A 15,694-nucleotide genomic window follows, 5' to 3' on the forward strand; every position below is an offset into this window, starting at 1 on the left:
TCAGTGGATTCCAGTAACTTTTCATCTTTGACCTCGTCACTGGCACTGAGTGAGCCAACTGGCACAAGTCAAGACCTTAAAGCGCCCGTGTCATGGAAATTTGGGGAGATTTTTTTTCCCTGATACGATGTTCATTTGTCACCCTCAACAGGCTCCAAAGGCTTGTTTTTTTTTTTTTTCCTTTGACGCAAAGATTTCCTTGCTTGCGTGCTCGCGACAACCGAGCCCGAGCAGATAACAAGGGTAGTGTGGCAAATTTCTTGAATCCGCCGTGGCTAATGAATGGAAGGTTGCTGTTGACATGGTCGACCTTCTCCGCAGCTCCGCGACCAAAGCCAAACTAAAAGACGCGGAGAAGGTTGCCGTGTATTTTCTCTCGCTACTGTCGTCGTAAGGGCGCTTGAATCCGTTTTCATCTGCGGGTGAGAGAGCAAAATAAGTAAGGAATGCTTAGTCATGTTTCAGTGAAGGAAAAGAACACGTCGGGAGTGTTTAGGGTGAGAAATCGAGTTTGAAACATGGGTAAAAGCTCCAAAAATGGACTTTCCATCTTGCGGCCCCTTTAAGACTCCCATCTTAAAAAACTGAGCGCTACAACCGGACCCCTTTTGCTCTTTTCTTTTACGCCGACTATCCTTTTTCCCCTTTCGCTTTTTTGGTTTGGTTTTTGTTGACCGAAGGCTCTCCGCTGGCTAATTTTGTCCGTTAGCCATTTTATCCGCTTAACGATAGATGCCGGACTGACAAAAGGCCGTATGCGTTGTGACAGCTGAATATGCGGGACTGGAATGACAGTTTGACTTGTGCTGGGAACACACACCCCTGCGCGCAGGCACAACGCCAGCGGGCACATTAAGCGACGCGCATTGTGTCTGCGGTCGTATCGTTTGGTCAGACGGAGCAGCGCAAAATCAAACCCGCCGATGGATTCTTTTGTGTTTGCGTCATTGCTCCTGAAGTTTTTTGTGATTACCGCCTCAGGTAAGAAGACGTTTGCTTGGGATGCTTTTCCTTCTCTCCCTCCACGGACTTCACTCAATTGTAGAATCAGCCAACAAAAATCGTTTGGAAAACTCCAAAGTCAAGCCACTTGCATGCAGGGCACCAATCAATGTCGTTGAAATAGGAAAGCAACTTTTTCTTCACTTTTATTTCAAATTACAGCTGGGAAAATGATAAGGCATTTCGGCGAATGTGCCTTTGACCAAAGCGGCAAAATTCACTGGTCGGTAATCCACGTCAGGGGCGGCCATTTTGTCCCTTGCCGTTGACTGAAAAAGACATGAGAGTAGCGCGGGGCTCAGGTAAGGTCAGGCGCCGTCGGTCCTTACCTGAGTTGAGGTCAGTGACAAAATGGCCGCCCCTGGGATAGATTTGCATTTCTCGCTACCTTTCCTGAAACGAAACGGCTCGGACTCGGTCATTCACGCCAATGCGGTGCGCCGTGTGCAGCGTCCGCCCGCAACCTGGAAGGGGAACTTTTCAAGGACTTGATGAAAGGCTACAACAAGGAGGTGCGGCCCGTGGAGAAGAGCGGCGACGTGACTCAGGTCACACTCAAGATGACACTCACCAACCTCATCTCCCTGGTGAGAAACTTTCCAAGAGCGATCCCGCGAGCGTCCATCCACGACACGAGACTTCTCTTCTCAGAACGAAAAGGAGGAGGCCCTGATGACCAGCGTTTGGATCGAAATGGTAATTTGTTTGTTTCTGCGTGACTGTGTTATACTGACCCCCGGGGGCCGAAGCAGGAAGAGCAGAAGGAGCGGCCCGACGAATCGAATGGAAGCATTACGTCGAATCGCTCCAAACGTTCGGTTTGCGCCGGCAGCAATGGTGCGACTACAGGCTGAGGTGGGACCGAGCGCCTCGCTCGGCTTTGTACGGGAACGTCAGCCACCAGCTTCGCGTCCCCTCCCAGAAGATCTGGCTCCCCGACGTCGTCCTGGAGAACAAGTCAGTGGCGTCCGACTGTGGCGAATGATTGCGCAATTGGCGGCTTGAGCAGATTGATTCCTGTGCGCAGCGTGGACGGGCGCTTCGAAGTGGCGCTCTACTGCAACGCGCTGGTGTCTCCCGACGGCTGCGTCTACTGGTTGCCTCCCGCCATCTACCGCAGCGCCTGCGCCATCACCGTCAACTATTTCCCCTTCGACTGGCAGAACTGCACCATGGTGTTCCGGTGAGCGCGTCGCCGCTTAGCGGACACGCCGGCCCACTTTGTTGGCTTTTTACTGCGTAGCTCTGCTTTTTGCCCCTTGAAAATGAACCTAAACAGGATTTTTAGAAAACAAACGGCATCTCCGGCCTGTGAGGCACACCCGCTAACGACAAAACATGCTTGCTTGCTAGCTAGCTAGCTAGATAGATAGTGCGCTAACTCGCTAGCTAGCTAGCGAGCTAGCTAGCTAGCTAGATAGATAGATAGATAGATAGATAGATAGATAGATAGATAGGTAGGTAGATAGATAGATATATAGATATATAGATAGATAGATAGATAGATAGGTAGATAGATAGATAGATAGATAGATAGATAGATAGATAGATAGATAGATAGATAGATAGATAGATAGATAGATAGATAGATAGATAGATATTTTTGTTGCTCTCGCTCAAGCTGGATTGTAATAGGTCATAGGGTACTTTTTTCTACGTTAATTTTTTTACTAAACAGGAAGTTAAGCTAACATGAAGAGGGGGATGTCGACTTTTTCTATCTGTTGACTTTTTCTGTCTGTTTCGCTGCTCACAGAGAGAATTTTTCCATATAATGTTGAGATATTTTCCCAATCTTAAATGAATATTTTGGAAGAAATCCACAGATGATGGAGTACCTTACAAGATCTACATAAGAAAAGAAAACAAACAAACAACAAAAACTAAATAAATATATGAAAACAGCAAACTTGTAGTTCCTTAGGAGGAACGCAAACACAGCGAGAGACCTTTTAGGAGTGAAAGAGGAGGCCCTTCCTGAAAACAAATCTGTTGTAGACTGGTGACTCCAGTCTTTCCAGAGTCCTGGCGTTCCCACGTCAGCTCGTCTTTGTGCCCGAAGGCCGAGACAAAAGCGCCGTCGGCCGTTACTGTCGCGGGAAAGGAAATGAATGTTGTTGCTTTTTTGCTTGCGCTCTTTGTGTTGCGCGCAGCTCGCGGACCTACAGCGCCAACGAGATTGAACTGCATTTGAAAAAGGAGGACAACCGAACTCTGGAGTGGGTGGAGATTGACCCCGAGGCCTTCACAGGTGCCGCTCGCATTTTGCCATTCACCTTCGGGGTCCTCGTCGCCGCGGCGACGCGGCCAGCCGCGCTTGCTAGGTTCTCGCCGTTACCTCAGGCGAGTCATTCCTTGCAGGTTAACGGGACGCTCAACTCTTTTCAGAGGCAAAAATTGATATTCCATCTATAGTTAAATCGCTAACTACATTTATATACTGTGTTTATTCCACTAAAATCAAGTGCTGATTCGATGTAAATGATTTCACGCTACGGTCATCGTTTGTGATACTTTTGCCTCGGCTAGAAAACGGCGAATGGGCCATCAGACACAGGCCGGCAAAGAAGGTGATCAACAGGAAGTTCAGCAAAGACGACCCGGAATATCAAGAGTTGGTCTTTTTCCTCATCATCCAGCGAAAGCCGCTCTTCTACATCATCAACATCATCGCTCCCTGCGTGCTCTTTTCCTCGCTCTGCCTGCTCGTTTACTACCTCCCCGCCAAAGGTGCCCCCCCCCTTTTTCAAAAGCTTCAATTTGGTGCCGCTAACCCTAACAATGTCGAGTCTGGCTTTTATTTTGAAGTTGTTCCCAGCGGCGTAACAACTCGACTAGTCTTTTTCCCGCAGCTGTAGACGCTCCATACAAAAAGCGCCTCGTTGTTAGCGATTTAAGGCGCGAACCGATGACGGAACTGACACGGGGCAGCGCTAGCTCGGGCTCCGTTCTGGCTCCGTTTGTTGGTAATTAGCCGCTAGCCAGCGGCGCTAAACTGCGCCATTAAGGTCGGCACGATGAAGGAAAATGACTCTGGACATTTTGATGCTGAGATGTTCCTACATTTGAAAGGACTGCGCCGATTGGGCCGTCAACGTCGTCTCCTAAGCGCCGTGAACTAAAAAAAACAAACGTACAAAAGTGGCTCGTTTACAATTGTCTTCACCAAGCTAAACAATCATTTTTTGTTATCCGACTACTCGATCGTCTCCGGGCATTTCATGCGGCCAAATCCTGCAGGTTGCGTCTTTTGTTTCCAGCCGGCGGTCAGAAGTGCACCATGTCCATCGCCACGCTTCTGGGCCAGACCGTCTTCCTCTTTCTCATCGCCAGAAAAGTTCCGGAGACGTCCAAGGCCGTCCCTCTGATCGGAAAGTCCGTCCGGGCTCGCTTCGCGTGGGGAGGGGATTTCCTCTGAATGCTGACGTTGCTGTCGGGCCCGCAGGTATCTGATGTTGGTCATGTCGGTGACCACCATGGTGGTGATGAACTGCGTGATCGTCCTCAACGTTTCGCTGAGGACCCCCAACACTCACGTGATGACCGACCAAGTCAGAAAGGTCCGGACGTCGCCGCTTGGTGACCAAACTCAACAGAACGTTCAAACCGTTGCGTCTTCCGTCCTTGGGGAATTGTCAGTTTTTCTGGCGGACTGAGGACCCCGAAGTCCAGTCCTGCGCTAATTTGAGTACGTCGGTTCCAAAATATGCCTGCGGAATTTCTTTCTGCCGGGGGATCCCGTTTATTTGCGGGTACGCTGTCGGGAAGATGTCAAGCTCACCGTGGCAGCAAAGGTTCATGCTACGAGTCACAGGAACTTTGAAAGAAACCTTCACTTCCAAAATAACATCCGGACATGAATAACTTGGAACGCTTTTCACTATTTTCAGTGCGTATTTTCGGCGTAACGTCGACGCTGCGTTGTCCTGCCATCGAGTTCAGTTGCAAACTAAGCTAATTACGGACGCTTAGAAAGAAATGTCATTAAAGGTGACGTGGTATGGTTAACACCGTCTCCAATGTTAGCGGCTAGCAGTGCTACGTGCGATGTGTTTTATCGTCTCTTATGTTAGCAAAAGTAGCTTTTCCAGTGAGATATCCAAATTCCAAAATATTGGCTTGCGGCTGCATCCATACGGAAGTCTAGGTAGAATCTCCGTTGTGCAGTTTTTAAGGGGATGAGAGAAGCAGCTTGGACTGAATAGGAAGGAAGTTTGCGGTATCCGCTCCCACAACGGCGCAAACTCCCCAATCTACCTGCGCTTGTCTAGGAAAATACAGAGCGTAAACTTTAGTTGGACCGGGCTTTGCGCTAGCTTTGCACTGGGCCTGAAAATAGGGCGACATCATTCGTAAGTAGAGTATTGGAAACTCCAAAGCCAATTTAGACTCAGAAAGGTTCCAGGAAGTCCTTCGCAAAGAGCAGAGGTAGCAAAGAAAAAAAGGGGCCGAGTGGGGGCTGGCCCTCACCAATTTTCTCCCTGCCTCCTTCAGATTTTTCTGAACGTTCTGCCCCGGCTGCTGAGGATGCGAATGCGACGCTGGACGCCGGACGGAACGCGGGAAGGGAACCCGGCGCGCCGGCGCCGCAGCTCCGTGACGCTGATGAACAAGGCGGAGGAAGAGGTCGCGAGAGCGTCTCGTTCCGAACTCATGTTTGCCCGACTCAAGGAGAGGAAGGGGCCGATGACGTCGCTCTTCGAGACCTCGGGTAGGCGGACGAGGTTTTCGAGGCGCGCGGTCGCCGGGGCGCTCGCTCGGACTTTGCTTTGCGATCTAGACCGAGGCCCGCAAGGGGGGACGGCCCAGCCCCTCTGTCTGACTTTGGCAAAAGCCGCCCCGGAACTCAAACAGTGCATCGCTTCGTGCAAACGCATCGCGCAGACCGCGAGGGAGCAGAATCGCTTTCGAAGCGTAAGTCGTCTTTCGCCCGCTGTTCCGAAGGCGTCCCGGGTCTTTCGGACCTTTGACCGCGCCCTAACCGGTGCGCCTCAGGAGAACGAGGAGTGGATCCGGGTGGCCCGGGTCATCGACCGGGTCTGCTTCATCGCGGCCGCCCTGCTCTTCTCCGTGGCCACGGTCGGCATCTTCCTGCTGGGCCACTTCAACCGGCCGCCTCCGTCCCCCTTCCCGGGCGATCCCAAGACCTACCTTCCCGCGGCGAAAAATCTGACGGAGCCGCGAGCCCGCCCGCTGACTTGAAGCCCCGTCGGCTCACGTCCCGTCTTTTCCGGGGCCGACGTGGTCGGACAAAATCGAGGGCGGGGAAAAAAAGACACTCCTGGTCATGAAAAAAAATCCAAATCCAAAAAACTTGTTTGCTGACATCCGAGTCGGTGTTCACCTGAGTCCACTTGCTATTACAGGAATTTGTACGTACTCGATCGCTAATGGACTCGTCAAGACAATAAATACTGAGCGAGGTGGGAGATAACGACTTTCAAAATATGCTTTCGGACTTGAGGCTAAGGCTTTCAAACTAGGGTTTCAAATTCAGGTCAGGGCTTCAAAAGAAGTTTTCAAACTGGGGTTAGGGTTTCCAACTACATTTTTGGCTTCAAAGCAGCATTTCAAACTAGATTTAGGGTTTCAGACTATGCTTTCTAAATAGGGTTGGTCTTAGGAACTAGGGTTTAAAACTGGAGTTAGAATGTTCAAACTAAGTTCAGGGCTTCAAAACGGGTTTTAAGGTTTCATAGCAGAGTTTCAAAGTCGATTTAGGGTGTCAGACTTCAATTTCTAAATAGGGTTTGTGTTACAAACTAGGAGTTCAGGGCCTCAAAATAGAGTTTCAAACCAGGGTTAGGGGACGGAATTTTGGTTTCAAACTTGGTTGATGTTTTCAAGCTAGATCTACCATTTCAAAGTCGCCATTTGAATGCAGGCTTTCAAATTGGGCTTAGGCTTCCAAAGTAGCCCCAGAGCGGGCGCCCCCCACCTCTGAAAGCAGGACTTCAATCTCACGAGGGAGCGGTGCCGCACAAAAGGCAGATCCGGCCCGTCGCCGTGGAAACAGAGGCCGTCTCCAGACACACAGTCTCTCAGGCAAACATTACGATATTGGCACGCGGGGCGGCCCGCCACAAGCTCTCTGCTGCGCGAAGCTCTTGACATCATGGAGGCGCTTGGGCCAGCGTAGCGCCCAAGACTGCAAAGTAAGTAACGCTGCTTTCGACCGTACTTCTTCACTTTTAATGACGGCGCAGCAGCCCGGTGTCTGCCCGGAGTGCAATTTGTAACGCTATCAACGGGAACCAGCGCCGTCGCTCCGGGCCGGGCCCCTTAACTTTGCCGGCATCTTGGCGCGGCATTTCAGCGGAACAATTGGAAACCGAATGACCGTAGACATCTACGCTGCTAATCGATACACTCGCAACGGCCTTTTATCTCCAATCGACGGTGACTTATTTTTCTTCTGCGGCCACTCTTTTTTTGTTTTTTTTCATTTGGATTTGATTACAGTGGAGCCAATCAGGTTGCTGTACTAATACAATGACTATAACAACTACTATGATTTGAATGAATAAATCGCTCGCACATAGTTGCGCAACACATTCTGATGAGCAAAAAAAAAAATCACATGCCCACCTTTGAATACGACAAATACAAATGCTACTATTACTAATACTATGATAATACTAACATAATAATATAAAAATAACAATGTAATAATGATGACTATGATAATAAAATAATAATAATATTACTACTAATACTATTCTCTTATTCTTTTTGTTATTATGAGTATATATAGTGAATGCACGGTGAGCTTGTTTGAGCGTAGGCAGGTATGGCCAGTCTGTCGGCCGTGAGCACTCAACCCCTCCCCTACGGCCGGCTGGAGCGAGAGAGTCACATCCGCGCCATCTTCCGAGCCTTCCAGAACCGCTGCGGCCCGGCCCCGCAAGACTGTTGCCATCACCCCCCCGCGTGCCGAACGCCCCGCGCGTCCTCGGCGCCGGGTCCGCCCGGCGCCGAGGACGGCCCGGGCGGCTCGTCCGACCCTTTGACCTTGCTGGATCAAGTCAGTGAATTTCATATCACCGCCAGACCGCAACTTCAGGGTGAGCGGCGCCATCTTTGAGCAAGCGGGTCTTTGCAAGTGGATTGGGAAGTGAAAGCCTTTTGATTGTAGGTCCTCAGTGCGTTCCGCAAAGGATCTACAGCGTGGCCGCGGGAGCCGGCAGGTCCCAGTTGTTTGTGGTGGTGGAAGGTAATCTCTTCTTTTGGATTTTTTTTGGATTAGTTTTTTTTTAAACATAACCTATTGTGAACAGTTGACCTCAGCATTTTTCTGGCGCGGCTTTCAGAGAGTTCCTGCGTGTGCCTGGAGTGTTGCGGGCCAGCTCGCGCTTGCTCCCTGCGGGGCTTGGACCAGCAAGGCCGCCAGCTTTTCTACTTCCGCCGGCCGCTCCGGGCCGACGCCTGCTGCCTGGGCTGCTGCCTCATGGAGATGGCCGCCTACACGGGGCGCCGGCAGCTCATCGGGACCGTGTGCCAAAGGTGAGCCCCCAAAGATTTAGGGTTTCAAAGTAGCGTTTCCAGGTAGCGTCAAGGCTTCAAACCAGGGTTCCAGTTTCAAACTATGGTTTAGGTTTCAAAGCAGGCTTTCGAACTCGGATTAGGATCTCAATTTGGGGTTTCCAACCAGACTCTCAAGCTAGCGTTAGGGTTCAAATTAAGGTTTCAAACGAGGTAAGCGTTTCAAATCAGAGTTAGAATTGCAAACTCGGGTTAGGGCTTCAAAGTTGGGTTTCAAACCAGGTTTAGGGTTGCCTTTTCAGTGAGCATTAAGGCTTCAAACCAAGGTAAGCTTTTCAAATGATGGTTCAGGTTTCAAAGTAGGGTTGCAAACTCAGATCAGGTCTCAATTATGTGTTGCAAACTCCAGCTTCAAGCTAGCGTTAGGGCTGCTAACCGCTTTCAGGCTTTCAAACCATAGTTTGAGTTTCAAAGTAGGGTTTCAAGCTCAGTTCAGCATCTAATTTTAGGGTTTCAATGTTAGCTTTCAAGGAAGTTTGAATGTAAGTTTGCCTTTCAAACTATAGTTTGAGTTTCAAAGTAGGGTTTCAAGCTAGGGTTGGGGTTTCAAATGATGGTTGGGCTTTCAAATAAGGTTTTGCCTTGGGATCTCAATTGGGGTTTGACACAAGGCTTAATGACGTGGACTTTTTGAGTGCGGCGTTCCCAGCCGGCAAGCGCGCTGCCCACCGCTGCCGTCTTGCTTGCGTGTGTTGCACGGTGCAGGTGGAGCATGTTCACACCTGCGTTTGAGGCCAAAGACCTCCAGGGAAGGTGGGCGGCGGGAATCCGAGGCCCGTGCTGCCCCATCCGCTGCCTGTCCGATCAGCGATTCCAGGTGGCGCCGGCTTCTGCCCGACGGCGGCGGCGGGTCGCCGTCCCCGTCACTCTCTTTTGATCTTCTGGCCGCCTAGATCGTCTCGGGCGTGGGCGACGCCATCGGTAGCATCTGGAAGAAATGGCCCGGCTTTCAAGCCCAGCGTAACATGGACCACGAATATTTTGGCATGGAAGGTGAGTTGGGCGTACGTGGGCCTTCGAAAATGGAACGCGCTTAAGCGTCTTTTCAAATGTGGCAGTGCCGCTCGACATGGACTCTCAAAGCAAACTCCTGCTACTGGCGGCCACGTTTTTACTGGTAAGCTTCTTTGCTGGCGCTCTTGGCTTCCGGAGCGCTCCGGGCGCTCGCGCTCTCACTTTGGATCTTTTTTGCAGAATTACATGTTCTTTGAGATGAGCTGAAAGACGTCATTTGGGGTAATTGTCAAATCTTAATTCCTTACATTCAATCGACACGTTGGAGACGTTTGTTTATAAAAACAAAATCCCTGCACTACATGCGCTTTCTTTTCATATAAAATGCCTTAAAACAAAAACAAAAAATCAGAAAAGAAACAGTTTCATGGTCTTCGTGGTCCTTTAAAAAAATCATTGTTCATTGTCTTTCTTTTGGGAGGGGGCGGGAGCATATTAGTAAGGCTTTGATTTTTTTTTTTTTTTTTTAAAGAAAGGCGATTTTTTTCCGCAAAAAACCACCATGTAAAGTTTTTTTTGTTTTTTTGAGGACGAATCAAAGCCACAGTAAGTTTTTTTTCACCAAATAAAAAGACGACCATGTATAGTAGGGCTATTAACTTTCTGGTCACGCCCCAGGGGTCCGCGTCTGGAGCTTCAAAGGACCAGCGGAGACCCTCTGTCCTCCTCTGGATTCCTGCAAAAAGCTCTGGCCCCTGAATGATCAGAACCGTTGGGGCACCAACTTCACAGAACAATACCATGAAACATCTCGTCTTTATTTTCTAGACGATTTGAATGCAACCAGATTGTTCGGTGTAGTGCAGGAGAGATATCAGTGTTGTGTTTTCCAATGTATGTGGAACCTCCATCCGAAAGGGGGCAGCAGAGGACATGGAACTACTGGACACGCCTCCTCGAGGATTTCCATAGAGTTTTGGCGGAAGCAAGGGGGGTGTGTCGGCTTTCAGCTCTCCCGGCTACCCTCGTCAATGACCGGCCCGGTTTACATACTGGCCTTGTTAAAATACTCTAATTAGACTATTTTGTAAGAAATAAATACTTCGCTGTGTTGCTGATGCGACGAACGTGTGCGTGAGTGATTATTCCTGAAATCATGAACGAACGCGCAGGAATCTTTCAAATTTTATGTGATAGAGCCAGCAATAGTTAAGTTTCTTTAAAAAAAAAAATGGCCATACATAGTCGCCCCCCCCAAAAAAAAATATATATATATATCACGTAAGTTTCTTATCCGAGAAAAAAAAACATATATAGTAAAGCAATGTATACTCGGGCCTTTTACGACAGAAAAAAAAAAGTACAAATGCTTTCAGCACATTTTTTATTTTTATTGCTTTTTCCCATCAAGCGTACACGGGACTGCCGCGCACCCCAACGTCACATGAGAGCATCCGTCAGCGTACCTGCAAACGATGTGATACTTTTCCCATGGCTGAATCCAAATCATCAGTGAACTTCGCTTTGGTTGATCGCAAACGGAGTGCGGCCCGTCGCGCTCCCATCATACAGTATAGTTTGGCGAGAGGCGGGCTCTTCCGCCTTGGAATTACACTTTTGTGTGTATATATATATATATATATATATATATATATATATATATATATATATATATATATATATATATATATGTTTTTTTTATTTTTTTTGAGGAGTCATGATGCCCAGTTTAGCCAACAACAGTTTTTGTCAACAGCTCGTCCCCTAAAGGTCATTAAGTAAAAACAAAAAAATACATATTTACGTATGTATATACAGTATGAGGTTTCGCTCAGTTCTGGTTGATAAAAAACAAAGGAAAAAGCACATTTCGTTCTGCTCCGGTTCGCGGCGGCTCCCAAGCGGACACGAAGAAGGAATGCTGCTTCCCGTCCCGTCCCGTCCCTTCCCGTCTCATGTTCCCGGCCCGGGCCGGCTCCGTCCGCGCGGAGGGACTCCGCGGCCCCGCCCGGACACGTTTTGAGCCCTCTCCATGCACCGCGGCGACGTCATCCAAAAAACAAAAACCAAAAGAAAACCACACCTGCCAGCGAGAAGGCACAAGCGCGCTTAACGCTACGGGATCGCAAAAACCAACGTTTTGACGACGTTTTGACCAAACCAGGCGCTTGTCTGAAAATCATCATCGAGATTGACGGCACCTGCTTTACTTGGGATGACATGACGATCTGCATGAAGGTAAGGAAAAGAATCCCGCACGGCTGTATGCGCCATCTGGCTTCGATTCCGCGTTGTGCTAAATGAAAAGCGCTAAATTCCAATTTCGCGGTCTACCATTCAATTGGATTCAAAATGATTTTTTTTCTTCCATCATTAGCTGCGCGACGAAGCAGGTCGTTTTGGCGAAAGGGACTTCCGTGTGCAAAATTCATATTTTGGTCAATAAATGTAATCAGAGATTTTCGCCTGATTTTGTGAAAACGCAGCACACATATGATTGTCAACCTTGCAGATGTGGGCGGGGCGGGAGGGCTAACGTCCGCCGCTAGCATTCACCAGACCATGGAAGTCTTCCCAGGCTCTGCAAAGGAGCAACGGATCATTCCAGATTCCCTCACGGCAAACGCGCCATAATTCTCCCAAAGCGCAAATGGCAACGCGGCGGTGCTGTCGACTGAAAAATATGGCTTTTGAAAAATGCTTTGTTTACAAATACTCGTTTGTGCTTAGCCATTCATCGTGAAATCAAACAGGCAATCGAATCTTTGTCTAGTTCCTGGAAACGTGGCGGCAATTTTTTCTTTTTTATTTGCGATGCAACAGTATGGCCAATTTCCACACATATCAATCAAACAAGAGGTCAAATAGTAAGTAGGGCTGCGTAGTTAGCATGAGCTAACAAGCTAGCTCAAACATTCATCGCCTTAACATTAGCCTGTTATCTAGCGCTACCTTTCCGACGTTGCTACCATTTGCGAAGACACGATGCGACTCTGCGCATTTCTCGGGCGGGTGAACTTTCACCGACGTGTTGGATGGAGAACCCGGGTTTCGGTGACGAAAAGTGCGGTAGGGGTAATAAAAAGCCAGGCGGGACATACATACTTAATGCTGTCCGTGTGCGTCTTGTACTCCATGATGGTATTGGGGGGCAAGTTGAGGACTCGGCGGAGGGTGTCTCTGATGCGCGCCGTGGTGGCCTGGTCGCTGGCCGTTTTGTTCCAGATGGAGATGATGTCCTCCTGGATCGCGGAGAAGAGGAGCGTTCCTTTCAAAGGGGCCGTTTGCGCTCGCTCTGGCTCGCACGCTCCGCGGCGCGTACCTGGAAGCGGACGGAGACCACGGCGCCGCAGATCTCCTCGCCCACCATGAACTGCTCGCCCAGCATGGCCAGGATGAGGTTCTCCCAGCAGCGGGACGCCAGGCCTTTGCGCAGGCGGATGATCCACTTGCCGCCCATCTTGTTGGCGTCGTCCTTGAACGGCCGGAGGGTTTCCCGGTTAGCGGGGCTTCCCCTCGCCGGCCCGGCGCTGCGGCCTACCTCCCACATGGGTTTGATGCCTTCTTTGAAGAGGTGGAAGTCGCTGTGGCCCGTCAGGTCGCCCGGTCGAACCATGTGACTGTAGAAACGCCAGAACTGCTCCACCTTCAAAGAAAGATGTCATCAAAGGAGGCACTTGTGATTCCTCTGTGATTCTTTCAACCATGTCCATATTTTTCTTTGAGCTTTCTGCAGGTTTTCTTTTTTTTTTTTTTTTTAAAACTGACGGGGACAGAACACCTTTCTTTTCAAACTGAGAGCAAATGAACTGAAACAAAGCTAGATTGCATCTTAGCGACTCTTTTACAAAACCTGTAAGGGTCGTTCCAGAATTGGAGGACTTTTTATGTCCCGATCATCAAATTTGAAATTTGCTTTTATGCCGACAAAATATGACTTTTATGGTTAGTGAAAAGAAGGCGGAGCGGAAGGAGACACGGCGCTCCTTTTCCGTCTCCTACGGGGTCAAAGGGGAAGCGACGGACCGAGGCGAAGCTGCCGATCTGTTTGATGTTCTGCTCGTAGCTCTGGGTGCTGGCCGGCCTCCCCGGGTTCCTCCTGGAGTACCAGAAGGTGTAGTTGTACTGTAGAGGGTGCTCGCCCGCCCCCGGGATCACCATCTGTCAAAAAAAAAAAAAAAAAAAAAAAAAAAGAGAGAGCGATTAGAGGACGTCAGGAGGGAGTCTCCAGATGGGGAAACGCAATTTGACCTTTCTCTTGCTGGAGTTTTGCTCCTTGTCATCATCTTCCATTTTTTCCTTCTCGCCGTCTTTGGGCGAGCCTCGGTCCTGCTCGTGGTCGCCGCTGTCGTCATCTTTCAATCTGCCGTCGGAGGGTAAAGCTTCCTTTGTCAACATGCAAAATTTGCCAAGCAGACTTCTTCCAAAAGTCTTGCCGCTGGTTCTACGGATCCACATTTGCATCATGGCTCTTTCAAGGTGTCTTTAAATCAGCCATTGGCGTAAGAGACAGTGCCACTATTTTGCATGATCAAACTTCGTAGATTGGACAAATAAGAAATTCATTATAATAATAATAATAGTTCATTCAAAAATTTCAGTATGGCGTTTCCTCACTACATTGCGCTTAGATGCTAGCGCTGATTTTAATTTATGACCACAACTTTTTCTATTGCAGGTTTGCATTCTTTATTCCCCCCCAAATTTTCTTCCTTTTAAGTAATACCATTGAAATAGCAATTGCACATCTTGTAAATAAAAAAGATAACCTCTACTACATGGACTTTCACTCGTAACCATATCAATTGCAGAATCCTGTCCTGAAAAAATGAGTTTAACAAAAGGCTCCGTTTGAGGCACCATCAAGTAACAAGAGTGTAACTAGTAACTATAAGCGCATAAGTTAAAAAAAAACTCACTTAAAAGCGTGCACCAGAGGTGTCAATCTTGTTTAGAGAATAGAATCATGCTAATTGAAATTCTATTCTTTTAAAAAGACAACTAGAGATTGTTTTTTAACGCCCAAAATAAAAGAAGTACAACGTCCTTGTTAATCATCACATTTAAAGTTTTTCAACGATAGAGAATCAATTCAGCTCATTTTAAAACTCGACATTCGCGGGCCGCATGTTTGTGCGGAAACGCATCCCGGTTGAGCACGCGTCGTTTTGCAAGCTAGCCAATGGGCGTTTGAGGCCGCGGGGGGCGTCAGTTGGAGCCGAACCTCGTTGCGCTCGCCCCGGCCGCGGAGCTACGAGCAGGCCGCGGCTTTGCGGCCTACTGCGTCCTCCTGGGCTAAACTAAGCTAAGCTAAGACTAACAACACGCCAAGTTGCGGCGACGATAGAACGCAGTGAGGGGGCCGTTGTCGCGATGTTTTGCAAAGCTTAGCGTCAAACGACCAGTCGCCTTTATCGGTCGGCGTTGCAGGCAAAAGCGCGCTTTTCCACACGCGCATCAAAGTTGAGGCGCGAGCGGCGGCCGGTCGCGGACGATGCACGCAAACCGACGTCCGTGTACTCACGCGTCAAATTTGTTGTTCATTCTTTTTTCCGAGTCTCCGGCACGGCGATCGCAGGCTCCTGCAGCGAATTCCGCAGGGGATGGCTGACGCGAGCTGGGCGTAAACTCGAACGCGCGCGGCGCGTGCTCGCCCGCGTTGTGACGACGCAAGTTTCAAAGATTTCAACGCCGTGCGGATTTGATCATTATCGAATTGTCGCGACGGCTCGACCCGCATAAGTCACAGTGGCAACTTGGATCCAGAGTTCGACTTGTTCCGAGACCACGCTCGTAACTCAAGTTGCTCGTAGCGTTCCCTAGTTTATCGCGGGGGTTGCCTTCCCCCTAAGAAATACCGAAATCGCCAACTAGAGATTCAACTTTTCCCCCCCGGTTTTGTTTATTTTGGAAAAATAAATACATATAATCGATAAGTTTCTTTGGTCTGACTTAGGAGGAAGACATGATGAATTAATTCCCCAAAGCTCTGCGCGGGAAGCAATATGGATTTTCAAACCCGATTGCAGTTTCAGGAAGCGCTTGTGATTTTTTTCTTTACTCCACTAGACGGCGCTCTTGAGATAAAGAGAAATACATTCTGGCACAGTTGTCCACTCCCACCGCGTCTTTGAAGCAAGAGTGCCATCTAGAGGCGTCCAAAAATATCACCGATGCTTTATGAAGCTCCGTTGGG

The 15,694-nt window shown here is 49.1% G+C and overlaps 3 protein-coding genes across 7 annotated transcripts; 2 read left to right on the forward strand and 1 right to left on the reverse strand.

The window, feature by feature from the left end:
* Positions 1-923: 923 nt before the first annotated feature.
* chrng (cholinergic receptor, nicotinic, gamma) lies at positions 924-6,419 on the forward strand. Its single transcript, XM_088429654.1, has 12 exons — positions 924-981; positions 1,453-1,589; positions 1,654-1,698; positions 1,835-1,959; positions 2,030-2,185; positions 3,156-3,253; positions 3,532-3,732; positions 4,263-4,377; positions 4,448-4,562; positions 5,497-5,713; positions 5,783-5,916; positions 5,998-6,419. Exons 1-12 carry the CDS (start codon positions 924-926, stop codon positions 6,202-6,204), a joined length of 1,608 nt encoding a protein of 535 aa, XP_088285780.1. The 3' UTR covers positions 6,205-6,419.
* A 163-nt stretch (positions 6,420-6,582) lies between these two features.
* Positions 6,583-10,621, forward strand: LOC148414335 (phospholipid scramblase 1). 4 transcript variants are annotated; one of them, XM_088429783.1, is made up of 9 exons: positions 6,583-7,157; positions 7,748-8,066; positions 8,138-8,215; positions 8,313-8,505; positions 9,250-9,361; positions 9,438-9,537; positions 9,603-9,661; positions 9,739-9,780; positions 10,177-10,621. In XM_088429783.1, the coding sequence occupies exons 2-8, from the start codon at positions 7,793-7,795 to the stop codon at positions 9,763-9,765; spliced, it is 843 nt and encodes a 280-aa protein (XP_088285909.1). In that variant the 5' UTR covers positions 6,583-7,157; positions 7,748-7,792; the 3' UTR covers positions 9,766-9,780; positions 10,177-10,621. The 4 variants fall into 4 exon arrangements, with proteins under 4 accessions (XP_088285909.1, XP_088285910.1, XP_088285905.1 ...); XM_088429784.1 differs by having other exon boundaries at positions 10,417-10,621; XM_088429779.1 differs by having other exon boundaries at positions 9,603-9,780.
* A 247-nt stretch (positions 10,622-10,868) lies between these two features.
* On the reverse strand, positions 10,869-15,290 carry eif4e2 (eukaryotic translation initiation factor 4E family member 2). Of its 2 annotated transcripts, none has more exons than XM_088429861.1 (8): positions 15,023-15,290; positions 13,750-13,861; positions 13,525-13,659; positions 13,040-13,144; positions 12,821-12,973; positions 12,604-12,740; positions 12,004-12,079; positions 10,869-11,581 (listed from the first exon to the last, which is right to left on the reverse strand). In XM_088429861.1, exons 1-7 carry the CDS (start codon positions 15,040-15,042, stop codon positions 12,031-12,033), a joined length of 711 nt encoding a protein of 236 aa, XP_088285987.1. In that variant the 5' UTR covers positions 15,043-15,290; the 3' UTR covers positions 10,869-11,581; positions 12,004-12,030. The 2 variants fall into 2 exon arrangements, with proteins under 2 accessions (XP_088285987.1, XP_088285988.1); XM_088429862.1 differs by having other exon boundaries at positions 12,600-12,740; positions 15,023-15,289.
* Positions 15,291-15,694: the final 404 nt, after the last annotated feature.

This window comes from Hippichthys cyanospilos, chromosome 12 (genome assembly GCF_059441005.1).
Source record: "Hippichthys cyanospilos isolate Australia breed blue-spotted pipefish chromosome 12, RoL_Hcya_1.0, whole genome shotgun sequence".
Lineage (NCBI taxonomy): Eukaryota > Metazoa > Chordata > Actinopteri > Syngnathiformes > Syngnathidae > Hippichthys > Hippichthys cyanospilos.

What these genes read in the sequence shown, in the direction of transcription:
- chrng (XM_088429654.1), top strand. Translation starts at nt 924, where the DNA reads ATGGATTCTTTTGTGTTTGCGTCATTGCTCCTGAAGTTTTTTGTGATT. An exon ending in TTACTACCTCCCCGCCAAAG is followed by an intron (nt 3,733 to 4,262) that starts GTGCCCCCCCCC and finishes TTTTGTTTCCAG; the next exon opens with CCGGCGGTCAGAAGTGCACC. An exon ending in TGACCGACCAAGTCAGAAAG is followed by an intron (nt 4,563 to 5,496) that starts GTCCGGACGTCG and finishes TGCCTCCTTCAG; the next exon opens with ATTTTTCTGAACGTTCTGCC.
- LOC148414335 (XM_088429779.1), top strand. Translation starts at nt 7,793, where the DNA reads ATGGCCAGTCTGTCGGCCGTGAGCACTCAACCCCTCCCCTACGGCCGG. An exon ending in CGCCAGACCGCAACTTCAGG is followed by an intron (nt 8,067 to 8,137) that starts GTGAGCGGCGCC and finishes TTTTGATTGTAG; the next exon opens with GTCCTCAGTGCGTTCCGCAA. An exon ending in GTTGTTTGTGGTGGTGGAAG is followed by an intron (nt 8,216 to 8,312) that starts GTAATCTCTTCT and finishes CGCGGCTTTCAG; the next exon opens with AGAGTTCCTGCGTGTGCCTG.
- eif4e2 (XM_088429861.1), bottom strand. Translation starts at nt 15,042, where the DNA reads ATGAACAACAAATTTGACGC. An exon ending in ATGAACAACAAATTTGACGC is followed by an intron (nt 13,862 to 15,022) that starts GTGAGTACACGG and finishes CTCCGACGGCAG; the next exon opens with ATTGAAAGATGACGACAGCG. An exon ending in TGGTCTCCGTCCGCTTCCAG is followed by an intron (nt 12,741 to 12,820) that starts GTACGCGCCGCG and finishes TCCGCGATCCAG; the next exon opens with GAGGACATCATCTCCATCTG.